General features: G+C 48.2%; 1 protein-coding gene across 2 annotated transcripts in view; it reads right to left on the bottom strand.

Annotated features, from left to right (window-relative positions):
* The window catches only part of ZSWIM8 (zinc finger SWIM-type containing 8), a 121,200-nt gene extending 115,091 nt beyond the window's left edge, over positions 1–6,109 (bottom strand). For both annotated transcript variants that reach the window (XM_054033779.1, XM_054033780.1), the window contains exon 1: positions 4,643–6,109. In XM_054033779.1, the coding sequence (XP_053889754.1) occupies positions 4,643–4,820 (178 nt within the window). In that variant the 5' untranslated portion in view covers positions 4,821–6,109. The remainder of the gene's footprint in view (positions 1–4,642) is intronic.
* Positions 6,110–14,776: the final 8,667 nt, after the last annotated feature.

Genomic DNA, 14,776 nt, shown 5'->3' with positions numbered 1-14,776 from the left:
TTCCTGAAATTCCCTAATTAAGTTATTACCAGTTCAGCTAAATTAATGAGTGCTAGTGTAGATTCAACAAGTACTAGTACCCATATGGGGGACAAAATGCATTCCTACTTAACATTATTGATTCCTCATCTGAAAAGAAAGCAAAAATATATTGTGTGAATTTGCTGAAAATGCCATCCCAAAATACAGAGAAAGTATGACAAGAAGGGGCTCATACTGAGCAATTAAAATGAGATGAGAGTTTAGCAGGTGCAATTATCCTAAATTTCTGATGTCTGAGTGTTCAGTACACTTAAACATTGCTGAAAAAGTAGTACACATATCAGTCCTTAAATCACACTGAAGAAGTTCAAATATTCTTCCAAACCACCCATCAGAATAGGGAAACGTGGTCTAGATTAAATCACTATAATAGAGTGCATAACTGACTGAAAAACTGTACTCGAAGAGTAGTTATCAATGGTTCACTATCAAACTGGGAGTACGTATCTAGCAGAATTCCAGACAGAATCTGTCCAGGATCCAGTGTTATTCAATATTTTCATTAATGATTTGGATAATGGAGCAAAGAGTACACTTATAAAATATGCAAATGACACCAAGCTGGAAGGGGTTGCAAACACTTTAGAGGACAGGATTAGAATTCACAGTGACCTTGACAAATTGGAGAATTGGTCTGAAATCAACGAGATGAAATTCAATAAAGACAAGTGCAAAATACTTCGCTCTGGAAGAACAAAAATCAAATGCACAAATACAATTGGGAACTAGCAGGCTAGGCAGCAGTAGTGTTGAAAAAGATCTGGGGGTTACATGAGCCAACAACGTAATGCAGTGATGAAAAAGGCTAATCTCATTCTGGAGTGTTGTATGCAAGATACAGAAGGTAACTGTTCCACTCTACTCAGCGCCGCTGAGACCTCAGCTGGAGTACTGTGTCCAGTTTGGGGTAGGTGCCACAATAAGACAAACTGGAGAGAGTACAGAGGAGAGCAACAAAAATGATAAAAACTTTAGAAAACCTGACCTGTGAGGAAAGGTTAAAAATAGGCACGTTTAGCCTGTAGAAAAGAAGACTGAGGGAGACCTCATAACAGTCTTCAGATATGGTAAGGGCTGTCATAAAGAGGACAGAGATTAATTCTTCTCCATGTCCACTAAAAGTAGGACAAAAAAAGTAATGGGCTTAATCTGAAGCAAGGGAAACTTAGATTGGATATTAGGAAAAACTTTCAGTTAAGCTCTGAAATAAGCGTCTAAAGGAGGTTGTGGAATCCCATCATTGGAGGTTTTTAAGAACAAGTTAAACAAACACCTGCCAAGGCTGGTCTAGGTTCACTTGGTCCTACCCCAGTGCAGGGGGCTGGATTTGATGACCTCCCAGGGTCCGTTCCAGCCCTACACTTCTATGATCAGTCTCATGGTAGGTGGATTGAGTGAGCATAAAAAGGATTTAACAGCCCTGTTTCCAGTAACTCAGTGGAACTCTCAGGAAAATCCAGTCTACATTTGCTACCAACTGCCCTAATTATGCTGTGTTCTTGTGTGTGCTTTTCATTTCTTTAAACGATGTACCTCTATGTTTATGCTTATGAAGTGAAACAAAGTGCACGTTTTACATTTCACAGATTAACCTTGACTACTGCTTAGAAACAGCCAGTACATACCATATGCAGAACTAGCACCTCTCTGACGTTACCATCTTGTTCTCCAGAATATCAGTTTCCATTTAAAAAGAAAAAGATAAATCTCTAGTAGTTATGGTTGCAAAGAAAACCTCAGAAATGTGAACCAAGTATAACCAGTACAGCTCTCTATGTGAACTTGCAGAAAGCCTGGAACTATCACTCTCAGAAGTGTGAACTGCCCCATTCCTCTCAATAAGGCTTTAGTGATAATTTATATATTTTAACCATTTTATTTTTCATGTTAGAAAGGAGAGTGAGGATCACAGACCTGCACAATTGACTGAGTGGCTTCTCATTTTGGTGCCACCAGTGGATGACAATTGGGAGATATCACCACTTATTTCTAACTCAGTTAAGAAGAAACCATGTCAATGTATCCTAGAAGAGTCCATGGGAATGAATATTCAAGCCCCACTGAGGGGGAGCAGAAATCAACAGAGCCTAGCAGCACACACAATTGTATCTTGAACATCTGCACAATCTATAGTGAACACTGCCTCATTTTGGCGACTCGTGGGCAGGCCTTATTTTGTGGGCGGAGTTTGAAAAAGTACCTCCACCTTTTTTCTCCTGCAATCAGTAGCATAGTTAGCGGGGTGCAGGGAAAGCAGCCGCTTCCCCTCAGCACATTTCCCAAAAGCGGTGCCTGCCGGGCCGGCGCTGGGAGCAGCACGGCCAGAGGATCCATGGCAGGGGAGTGGCGCGTGAAGGGGATCGGCTCCTCAGCCATCACGCCCCACGCTCAGCGCAGCCCCAACATCGCCGCAGCCACCTCCTGCAGCGGGTCAGGGCTCGGCGGCCAAGTGCTCCCCGCCCCTTGCTAATGCGCCATGGAGCGAGGCTTGGCCAACAACTCACGAGCTGGAGCTGGGATCCGCCCGCGGCGCGGGGCCAGGATCGGCCGGGGACAGGCGGCCAGGATGGAAGGTGAGCGGCAGGGGTCCGGTGCCTTGCACTGGGGGATCCAGGCGAGGGGCTCCCCGGGGCCAGGGCTGCAGGGCATGCTATCTGGACGGGGGGCCCTGGCGCGGCAGGAGGGACGGGACCCTGCGGGTGGGGCCGGGCAGCGCAGCCCGGTGGGGGACACCGGCAGAGCAGGCTGGGCAGGAGAGATTCTCCTGGGACCGCGGGGGGATGGGGTATCTGCACCCCCAGGAAGCCCGCAGGAATCCCGAGCTGGGCCCCGGGGTTAATCTGGGGGTGGAGGGGAGGAAACGGGAGGAGCCAAGGGGGGCGTGGCCAGAGGAGGAGCCAAGGGGGGCGCCCCCAATGTTTGCTCCCCCAACACTTAGAACCTGGCTACACCACTGCCTGCAATCTGACCCCTGACCCTGCATGGACCAGTCTCACACCCCTATCTTTGTAGTACTCGAGGGGACTTTCCTCTCTGCACTGGGACTTTTTCAGCTCTACAACACCTCCTCTTTCAGTGCACCAGTGTGTGCAACTGGGTTTAAAGTGAAACACAAAAACAAAAGAGCCATGTTGTCTATATGCTGCTTTGAACAGGGCTCTGGTGTCTACCTATCAGTATAACATGGCTTTGCTAGACACTTCATGGTGCTACCATTCCTTATTCATTTTACCTGGGAGTGTTCAGTACTGAAACCAAAATGTATCATGACAGCAGCATCTCAAAAAACCATCCAGCTTGCACTCTCATTCAGCAAGATTTCCAAGCTCCTTTCCTTCCCAGTCATTGTTCATAGCCTCATGACACTCAGCAGAGACAGACAAAGGAGGTTAAGTATCCTGAACTAGTGCCAGTGTTCAAGTTCACTAAGCAGAGAAAAATTAGGCTGTCATGTGAAGACGATGGTTCAAAGTAAAACGCATTTTCTGGTCCTAATCTAATGCCAAGAGGACATTTGTGTACATCACAAAACTACCATATTTCAGCACAATGTATTACAAACAACATTCTCTGTTCACGAAGGACCCTAGGCTTGGAAAAGCAGCAAGTGCTGTAGCTCAGAATAGAGGTGCAGAGCTGTGGGGAGTGCAGTAATAGAAAAGCAGGTGAGGTCACACAGGTCAGAATTAATGGGGATTGACAGAGCTATGGAGGGACACAGGACAAAGAGAAATGGTCATTATGTAAGCAAGGTTGAACTAGCTCTGCTAGCATTATGCCTGGCTCTATTCAGTATGATCGGTATCTGAGTTCTGAGATAAAGTCACTTTAGACAAGTGATTTAATACAATTGTTCAATAAAATGGTTTAATACAAATATGTGTCAGCTCAGACAAAAAGTTAACAGCTACCACTATTTGGAAATCAGTTTCTGAAGGCTGGTACTGTATATTAGGCTTTCTCCAGCCAGACGGGGATAATTGTCAGTAGGGCAGGAATATAATCAACCTTGGGGCAGAACTGACACTACTGGTTCAGTCACTCCTTGCAATAAGATCTCTATACCTGCCTGCTCAACAGCTACTGCTGAAAGTTGCTATAGGCACTAGAAGAATAAAGTGAAATACGGAAGAGTGAACATGAAAATGGACTGCTGTACATTGGGTGGGGGGGGAAGCCTACACACAACTTCATTATAGCATTTGTTGTGGTAAGAATCTTTATGTAGCAGTTTATTCAGTTAAACACAACTGGGAACCTGTGACTAATTATTTCCATTGAAGTATGCACCTCGCTTATTGCAACATAGGTTTTGTTTTTTTCCCTCCAGATTTCCAACAGCAGCTTTGGCAAATGTGGTCTGAGACAGAAGAGCACTACAGAAAACCTGCACTAACAATCTCCTCCAATAGGAAACCATCATTGCATCCAAGTTTCTAGCACAATTTTGTGCAACCTCTACTCACAAGCTATCCCTACTAGCAAACTGATTTTGGCTCATGCCTTGGGTGGTTCCAACATGTCTGTTTCCCCATCCCCACGTGGCCCAAAAGTTTCACTCAAACTCCCAGAACATCCCAGTGAAACTCAGTGCTCTCACCTTTCATTTTGACAGTGGGGGAATTGGGTCCAGCCGATTGCTTCCTCCATCCTCTCCAGTTCTGGCAAAGGCTCTCCGCCTCAGAGATGAAGGAACAAAGGGAGTCTTCCTCAAAGCGGTCAGAGTCTTCGAACGAAAACCTTTCCCCGTCCTCCCACTCCGCAAACATGAGTTCCATCACATCCAATAGACACGAGGAAGGAAAGGGACAGACCTGATCACTCAGACAGATGGATGAACGTGACTCCAGGACAACTTTTATCGATAATTAAAAGTCCAGCTCCACTCAGGTCCCCATACTACAATACCAGGGAAAAAACAGAGCAACAGCTGTCTCAAGCGGGGAGATCAGGAAAGTGACATAAAATAAGGGAAACTCGTAAAAATCCCAAAGATACCAAGTTCTTTAAAAAGTTTAAAAAGTTTTATGTCCACAAAACATACTTAAACCCTAGGACTTGGTTAGTCCATTGAATGATGCTTCCAGCTGTGACACAGGCGTGTGTCTGACAGACACAGGAAAGTCTGAAGGTTTCAGCTGCAAGTGACTGGTGAGTCTGATAGGGGAAAAGGGGTTGTTTGTTTCTTTTAAGTTTCACTATAGATTCAGGTCTCCCTGAGGTTGTGCTTTTCTCTCACTACAAGTGCAACAAAAAAAAATCTGCTTTCTCCCCGTCACAAAAAAAAGTAGTGGGGGGCTGGAGGTGGGACACTTCCTGTGTTTGAATGGATGTAAAACCTCCCCTGTTCTCGTGAGGGGTCGGGATGGGGGGTGGTCCTCACGCACTGCTTGGGAGGCAGGGGGCGCGTCGCGGGTGAAACAGCCCCAGGTGTAGGAGGAAGAGCGAAGGGAAAAGCAGCGCCCTGGGCAGGGGAAGGTTGGAGGGCTCTGGGGAGGAGCGGTGCCCGGGTCAGTGTCCCAGGACTCGGTGTCCGGGGAAGGAAAGGAGCCGTGTCGCTTGGGGTCGGTCCCTGGGGTGGAGGAAGGAAAGCAGTGATAGCCGTGGTCAGTGCCCAGGAGGTGGGGGGCGCGGTGGCCCCAGGGGTCAGTTCCCGGGGAGGGGGCTGCCCAGGAGATGTTGGATAGGAGGAGCGATGCCCCGGATCGGTGCCCCGAGGGGGAATAGGAATCTGTGTCCCGGGGGTGGCTACCAGAGCGCTGGCAGCGTTTCCTGCTCCATGGGGCCGGCGGGCAAGTGCGGGGGCGCCGCTCCAGCGGCTGACGGACGCGGAGCTGCTGCCGCCGCCGCCTCCCGGGGCTGGGACCGCGCGGCTCCGGGGTGCCGGTCTCTAGCGCTCCATGGCCCCAGCTCCCCGCGAAGGCTCCCCCGCAGCCCGGTCCCGACTCCTCTCCTGGCGCAGGCAGCGGCCGGACTCCTCTCCCCGGCCGGGTAAGATGGCTCTGCGCCGCACAGTATCACCTGCCGACCCCCGCCAGCCGGGACCCGCTTCCGCCGCGCCGCTTCCGGCTTCCGCCCGCCCCGCGGGACACCGCGAGTCCCAGCATGCCACGGGGCCCGCGTGCATGCTGGGACTGGCAGTCCCCACCGGCCGGAGGACAACACCTCGGGCTGGCATCAGGGTGCATACTGGGATATGTAGTTCCTGTAGGAAGAGGGTGTGCTCACCAGACATGTGAGGTTCTTACCCAGGAAAGCTTATGCTCCCAATACTTCTGTTACTCTCAAAGGTGCCACAGGACCCTCTGTTGCTTTTTACAGATTCAGACTAACACGGCTACCCCTCTGATTCTGGGATATGTTATTCCGGGGGGAGAGGCTCACAGTGTATGCTGGGATGTGCAATTCCAATAGGGAGGAGACCCTCACATGGCATGCTGGGATATGTAGTGCTTGTAGGGAGAGGGGGCACTCACCAGACATTCTGAGATGTGTACTTTCTATAGGGTGGGAGGCTACGGATGCCAACTTTCTAATCACACAAAACCGAACACTCTAGCCCTGCCCCACCCCTGAGGCCCTGCCCCTGTCCTGCCCCTTCCTTGGGACCCTGCCCCTGCTCACTATATTCCCCTCCCCCCTCGGTAGCTCGCTCTTCTCCACCCTCACTCACTTTCACTGGGCTGGGGTGTGGGACGGGTGAGGACTATGGCCTGGGGGTGCTGGCTCTGGGGTGGTGCTGGGGATGAGGGGCTTGGGGAGGGGGCTCCAGGTTGGGGGATGGGGCCAAGGGATTCGGAGTGCGGGAGGGGGCTCTGGGCTGGGGAAGGGGTGTGGGGGGGTGAGGGTGTGGGCTCTGGGGTTTGGGGGGGGGCTAAGGGCTGGGTGCAGGAGGGTTTATGGGCTCTGGGCTGGGGCTCCAGGTTTGGGGGGGCTTAGGGCTGGGGTGCAGGAGGGGTATGAATTCTGGGCTGGGGGTGTGGGCTCTGTAGTGGCAGCAGGGATGAGGGGTTTGGGGTGTAGGAGGGGACTACAGGTTTGGGGGGGCTCAGGGCTAGGGCACGGGCTTACCTCGGGCGGCTCCTGGTCAGCGGCGCAGCAGGTACAGCTCCTAGGCGGGGGGAGAAGGCAGGAAGCTCTGCGGCGCATGCTGCTCTCACCCGCAGGCACTGCCACCCCAGCTCCCATTGGCCGGTTGATAGCCAATGGGAGTGGGGGGCCCCCACCTAGGAGCTGGACCTGCTGGCCGTTTCCAGGATATAGTGCAGTGCCCCAGGACAGGTAGGGACTAGCCTGACTTAGACCCGCAGCACTGCCAACCAGGCTTTTAATGGCCTGGTAGGCGTTGCTGACCAGAGCCGCCAGGGTCCCTTTTCGATCGAGTGTTCTGGTTGAAAACCAGACACTTGGTCACCTTTCGGAGGTGCTCACCATGCATGCTGGGATGTGTAGTTCCTGTAGGGAGTGGGCTTTCACACAGCATACTGGGATATGTAGGGGGGGGGCTCACAGTGCATACTGGGATTTGTAGTCTTCTACCAGGGAACAGTTCAGAGTGAGGGTGACCCAGAACACCCAAGGGATGGAAGAGAACAGGTACTGTCTCCACCCAATACAAGCAGGGAAAGCTTATCCCCTGCAGGACACATGTGGGCAGTCCCCACTGAAGACGGTTCAGGGCCAGGTGCTGACAGAACTCCCCAAAGCACAGGGAGATGGGCACTGCTTCCTCTCCTCCCCCCCACCCACCGAATCCTGAGGCTTTTGCTCATCCTCACTCCTCCCACTCAGCTACACCCCTCCAGCGATCACTTAATAAATGCCTCTCTAGCCCAGCTCCTGCCAGATCTCTCTGCTGATGCCGCTTTCCCTCCTGTTATATGTACAACATTGGTGCACCTTCCCCCATCATGCTCTCCCCTTCTATCAGCTTTGGGCTTCCCTCCCCTCTTCTCTTTGAATAAGCTCCAGAGCCTGGGTCCTGGCCCCCATCTTTGAGAGGGTCAGACTCCAGATACAGGCCCAGCCTTGAAAATTGCAACTCACCCACTTTCCCAGGGATGCTCTAACTTGCATCCCCATCCAAGGCCTCTATGGGTCTTGCAGCAGCCAAGGTACAGGACACCTAGGCCTCACCTCACTGCTCCCCCAAAGTGCAATACTCTCTGGATAACCCCTTGCAAACAGGGGGGTGCTCACGTGTACATGGGAAGCTGGGCATAGATCCAGTTCTGTGCTGGGTGGGAAAGGCCCTCTATATTGTTGGAATTCCTCAGGAAAGGCGAGCTCATTTTGCTCAGGTGGCTGCTTTGACAGTCGGTGGCCAGTACCTTACACACATGCATTAGAAACTGATTGCCAGTAGGCAGGCCCAAAACAGCAGGGTTAGCCCACAGTCTTATTACAAACAGTATGTGGGAATTTTAACACCTTTTAGAATGTCTGTCTAAGATTACTCTAGAAGTAAATGTATCTTGATAACCACAGTAAATGGCTCCAATACTCTCCTTTTGCATAGCTGGCCTCTGTCCATAGCACATATGTAGCAGAGCAGAGCACCAAGCTAAGCAAACAATTCAAAAACAGAGACAGGGAATCAAGCACTCTTTGCCGAGATAAATTATCTTTTTTGAAGGGTAATTCTACTCTGAGCATCACTATAAAGAAAAAAGCACCCTTTGTTCAGCAGATCTGCTCACGCATGTATCAGTCAGTCAGTATCAATCACTTGAGTGACTAAAATACATGTTTGGTACTTTTTACTCCATTAATCCTGCAGAGCCAACATAACCAAGAGGAAGTGACCTGGATTCTATTCCTTCTTGTGCATCAACAGAATTGTTTATTAGTTATGCCTGTGCAAACAGATTGAACACAATGGAGCTGCACACATGGTACTGAGCAGGGCCGGCTCCAGGCACCAGCTGAGCAAGCTCATGCTTGGGACGGCAGATTTCAAAGGGCGGCATTCCATCTAATCCTTTTTTTTTTTTTTTTTGGTTTTGGTTTGTTTTGCGCTTCATCGCTTCGGCCGCCCCTGCAGGTTTTTTCTTTTTGCTTTACTGCTCCTGCCACCCTGTAGGGGGCAAAGGAGGGGAGTGCCCTGCATCAAGCCCAGTAGGGCAGCCCACATCCTTCCCTGCCTGCTGAATGGAGCGGCGCGGAGCCCTCCCAGCAGGCAGCACAGCAGAAGGGGCCGCGTGGCAAGCGCCCCACTTAAGGAAGCCCTGGCCACCCCCCTTATCTCTCCCCCCCCCGCTAGCCGGGGTCCGCACTCCACTGCCCAGGGTCTGCAGGGCTGGGAGTCCCCCTGCACCCACGCTCCCACCGCCCCGCAGGTATTTTTTGTTTGTTTTTATTTTTTCTTTCCTTCGGTGCTCCGGCAGGCGGGCCAGTTTGTCATCCCCCTGCCCGCCGCTCTGGCCGGGGGCAGGTTTGTCCCCCCCTGCCTTTGCTGCTCCGGCTGGCCGGTTTGTTCTCCCCCCTCCCCCTTCGCCGCTCCGGCTGGGGGTAGGTTTGTTTTCCTCCTCCCCTCCCCTCCCCTCCCGCTGCTGCTCTGGCCGGCCAGGCGTTTTTTGCTTTGGGCGGCAAAAAAGCCAGAGCCTGTCCTGGTACTGAGAGCAGAATTTGGCTCATAACATCTATTACTGGTGATGCTGCATGAGACATGGATACCTTAGCTTCACTCTCATTTGATCTGAAGTCCTTGACACAGAACAAGCAAAGAACCCCACAATGAAATTTTAACTTTAAAAGTACATGTTTTTAATTGGGGAAGAAAGTCTATGGGAAAAGAAGAGAACACAAAAGAAATAAGATGATGGGAATTCCTGCATGAATATTATGTCTGGAATAATATTTGGTGGAAGGAGTCATATTCAGCAGTCTGAATCAAACTATAAAGCCCATTCCGCTTACCTCAGACCAAGAAAGAATCTTCTTGCTCCAACAAAGCTTGGAGGAAGATAGGCCTGTGTGTGGGGTGAAATGGGTTTAGATATTCAGAGTAACACTAATATTAGGAAGAATGAGCCACCGCCCATTCCATTTATATAAGGAGACAGCTAAGGTGGTGCTAGATACATTGCTCCGCCCAGAACACAGGTGATCTCACCTACAGCTGGACAAAAGTTATAAATAAAAGTGAGCTAGGAGAATTACACTTTTGTGGGGGAAGACCTAGAAAAACCAGGCTGCTAATGAAGTAAAAGCATACTGACTCTATATAAGCCTTTTTTCCCCTGTTATCCCAGTGTTGAAAGTGCTTATTTTTACATTGTTTGTCTGAGATTATTTTATAGCCAATATGTGAATTTGGGGAATACTCCGTACTAAGTCTTCTCTCTGGACTACAATAAATGAATGTCAAGCAAACTCAGGCAGAGTATGCATTGCCCTTTTTATGGCTGGAAGGGGGGGAGGTAAGAGTCTAGGAGGAAAGGAACTAAGGAGATGAAGACAGAAGTAATGAGAAACAGTGGTGGTGGGGGGAGAGGATGTAAACCTCTATAAAGGGAGCAAAGCTACTTGGCTTAGAAACTCTCAGAACTGGTCTAATCTTACACATTAATTTAGCATGCAGGCCTTGATCGGCAAGCACTTCCTTAACATTGCTATTTTATGTATCTGTGATTTCAAGGGAACTACTCTTGTGGCTATAGGCTACACTTTCTATCTAGGTTCCCATGGTACCTATCGCCATAGCATTTAAGATCCTGAACTTGCAAACATATGCTTAACTTATATATGTACGTAGTTCACCTGACTCCAGTAGGACTACTTATGTGTATGTAAATGTCTGCAGAGGTGGGGGGCTGTGGGGCATAAGTCTAGTATCATTCCCTTACTCTATTTCTGAGTCCAGAATACTGGCTAAGAGGGGGAGATTGCTGTCCTAGCCAGTAAAGAAAAGAAGTACTCCACCGGCTCTAAAGTCGATTAAGATGATCCTGCTCAGGACTTCATGCAACCTAATGTGGTGGTGTGTTCTAAAAAATCTGAACAATTCTTCTAGACTCTCTTCATAAGAAGGTATCTCAGATGGTGGCTGGGTATGTAGGGAATTTATTTATTTAATGTACTTTTACATAGACTTTTACTACATAATGCCCTGTCAGTTTATTCCTTTAATATGATTGCTTTGCTCTTGTCAGGGATTTCTGTTAAAGCCCCTCACTACAGCCCCTGTCTTGCAATACTTGAACACATGCTTAACTTCAAGTACATAAATATCCTTGTTGATCTCAAAGGAAGTTCTCGTGTGCTTAAACTAAAGCCGCTCATACATAAAGGTGTGTAGGATGGGGGTCCGAGTATGTTTCTGGAGGATAGAAATCCATCTTTTTAAATAAATATTCCTTTAGACAAAATTCTCTGGTAGATTTTTACAATAATTTTATTCAACCAATTAAAAATCTCCAATATGCAGAGACTTTTCCCATGTGAAAAGAGATTGCCTGGGACCTGTTTTCTTGCTAGTAAAAGAGATATTATTAATTAACAATGGCTGCTGTAATTACTCTTTGTGCTAATAACATAGTCAGACAATTGGGTAATTACTGTTCTTGGTCCTTGTACAGTGTTGAGGGGAGGATAGAGAAGGCTGCTTTTAACTGAACACAAGGGCCTGGATCCCCAGTTGGAATAAACAGCTGTGGCTTACTGACTTCTAGGGAGCTGTGTCAACATAAACCAGCTGAAAATCTGGCCTACAAGCAGTGCTTAATTTATGCCAGGGCTTGGCAGTTCAGAGCCTTGGCACCTCTGGTGCTTGCTGCATCAGTTATGAATGTAAAATAATTGCTTGAGCCATGGCACCTTTCATTAGAAATTAAGCACTGCCTGTGAGCTTTAATACAATGAATTAGTTTTCTTTGCTAGCTTGCAAAGCGGAAGTTGATGCAGGCATCCAAAGTCACTGAACAATGCGAGAAGAAAAGGATTCTCCTGCTGGAAGGAGTGTAGTGTCTCAATGGCTGTAGCCTGTGAGTAACCAGAGAACTGAGGTCCATTATAATTTCCATTTTTCTTCTTTGGCTCACATCTTTTGCTGGGAGCCATATTCTACCACCATTGTGGTTAGCAAGTTCATAGGATAGTTTTCCTGACCACAGTGGATTTGGTATTACTTGATAAACTATGCATACCCAAATCCCTTGGCTGGACAATAGTAAGTTATCTAACATGAATCCCTATCCTTATCGTTCAAGGAAACAGCCTTCTTCTCATTTTAGCAACAACTATGTTTTAAGTAGAACAATTTTGCTAACTATCCCCCCATGAGGCTCAAGAAAGCTTAAGGTCAAGGAAGTCTCCCTACCAGGACCTCACAGCTAGAATTTACTCCTGTCAGAAGTAGATTTAAGCCTGAACTAAGTTGGGGAGGCATTGTCTGATACAGTAACGCCTGGTTAATAAAGTAATCTTTATTAACTGCTAGCTCTTACTTTCATCTCACTCAGAAAGCTTTCTTCTGGAGTTTAAAATAGCAGCACTCTGTGGTCATGGTGTCTGCTCCAGGTACTAGGGTAAATGTGTCAGCTTTTAATCTCAGCTATTTAAAGTGTATCCCTCTACTACAGAGATGGGAGCCTTATCAATTCTCCCAACAATAGACATGATCATAGCTAGCATTGCTTTGAACCTACTGTGACTTAAAAGATCATGGGGATCTGAAGAAATAAAGCTCAAAGTTGAAACTTTCAAGTCAGTCAGATTGCATCTGCTCTGAAAAATCTCTACCCAAGATATTTGTTCTAAGGGGGATGGGAAGAGACGTACTTTTATGGCAATATGAATAGAAAATAACTCTAAGGGTGGGATTCTGTGGTCTGACATGGGGCCTTGACATTAAGGTGTATTAAAAGCAATTGCTTAAATAGGTGAGCATGGAAAACAAGAGTAGCCCCACATTGATTTCCCCTCATATCTCCATAACATCTCAAGTGGAAGTTGTGGGACTGTTGCGTGAAGTGATGTTTTGTGGCTTTCACGGAAACATTAGGGAGATGATAGTATGGAAGATGCCAGGAAAGTCATTAGGCAAGCGGCATGTGGCCAGAGATCTGGAAAAGCATTTCAACTGACAAGAAATGTGCTGCTTCAAGCTGGTACAACCCATCCAGAGTGTGTTGCTTTTTCCTCTGGCCAGCATGCAGGTGAGTACAGGTGTGATTATGAACCCCCACTGTAATAAAGAAGTTCCTTTGTGTTAATTTTTCCAGCTATGTGCATTACATGAGGCAGGGGCATATTTTCCCATCAAGTTCTCCCCATAGACAAAGGGTAAAATTATTCTTGAGGACAGCATGAAAAACTACATCTGACAGTTTCAACTCTTCTCTGCAAGTCAGGAGAAAATTCAGCAACGAGCCCTGCAGAGATGACTCAATAGTCAGTGAGCTTTTCTTCTTTAGGATGCTGTGCAGACAGTACCACAGTATTTAAGAAGGGGAAAGAAAGTGAATTAGACAAATCTTATTCTTCCTCCTTATACTTGCTTTTCCAAATTCAGCATCTGCAAGTTGGGGAAAACTGATCTTGCACCTGCTCCATTTCCTGTTCTAAACTGTTGCTGTGCACTATCAAACATTGCACAGTCCATCCCAGAAATGGCTGCATTACAGTGATGGGTGAGTGATATAATGGATAGAACTTGTAAGGTGCTTTCATTTTCCTGTGGTATGGAAAGCACTTCAAATGTAAGATTTATCCTTTCGGAGTCTGCTAGACAAACTCAACAGCAAGAACAGCTGAGCTTGGGATTTCATATCCTGCAACAATGAGGTTCTCCCAGCTGAGATATCTAAGGTCTGATTTTAACCAGACTTAATTTCCCTCTCACACATTGTGTAATAAATAAAATTAATGGAGCTATTCTATCTCCTAGAATTGGAAGGGACCTTGGGTCCAGCCCCCTGCCTTCACTAATAGGACCAAGTACTGATTTTGCCCTAGATCCCTAAAGTAGCCCCCTCAAGGATTGAGCTCACAAACCTGGGTTTAAGCAGGCTAATGCTCAAACCACTGAGCTATCCCTCCTCCCCAAGTCACTAAAGGTGACCTGCAAAGGAGAACAAATGGGATGGGTCTTTGCTTTGTGCTCTGCATTTGAAAGGTCTGTTTATTAAATTCAAAACTGCTATTTCTCATGCAAACTGTATTATTCTTCCATTATCTGTGGCATTTTTAGGTTCTCAAATCCCTTCCTTCCCCCCCCCCCCCCCATTGCTATTGGAGTTCTGAGGGAGAATAGTTTATTGCAAAAATTTTAAAATATCATGATCTAAATCACTTATTTTTGTTGTCTGCCATTACAAGTAGTATGGATAAAGCAGACAGGGCTTTGGTGGAATGGCAGATTTCCAGGGCTGGCCTTACCATGAGGCAAACTGGGGCTAGGTCTACACTACGGGGGAGGGGGGGGAGTCGACCTAAGATACGCAACTTCAGCTACGCGAATAGTCTAGCTGAAGTTGCGTATTTTAGGTTGACTTACCTGGCTGTGAGCACGGTGGCGAGTTGACCACTGCCGCTCCCCCGTCGACTCCCCTTCCACCTCTCGCTGCGGTGGAGTTCCGGAATCAACGGCAGCGCGATCGTGGATCGATTTTATCGCATCTACACTACAATCCGGTGGGTAGTGAAGACATGCCCTGAGGCAGCCGCCTCAGGTGCCAGACTGTGGGGGGGGGGGGGTGCCACTAGGACCCAGAGTGTAGAAAATTGTGTCTGC

Source organism: Malaclemys terrapin, chromosome 7 (genome assembly GCF_027887155.1).
Source record: "Malaclemys terrapin pileata isolate rMalTer1 chromosome 7, rMalTer1.hap1, whole genome shotgun sequence".
Taxonomy (NCBI): Eukaryota; Metazoa; Chordata; order Testudines; family Emydidae; genus Malaclemys; species Malaclemys terrapin.
The sequence above is the reverse complement of the archived record's forward strand: the minus strand, read 5'-3'. Positions and strand labels throughout refer to the sequence as shown.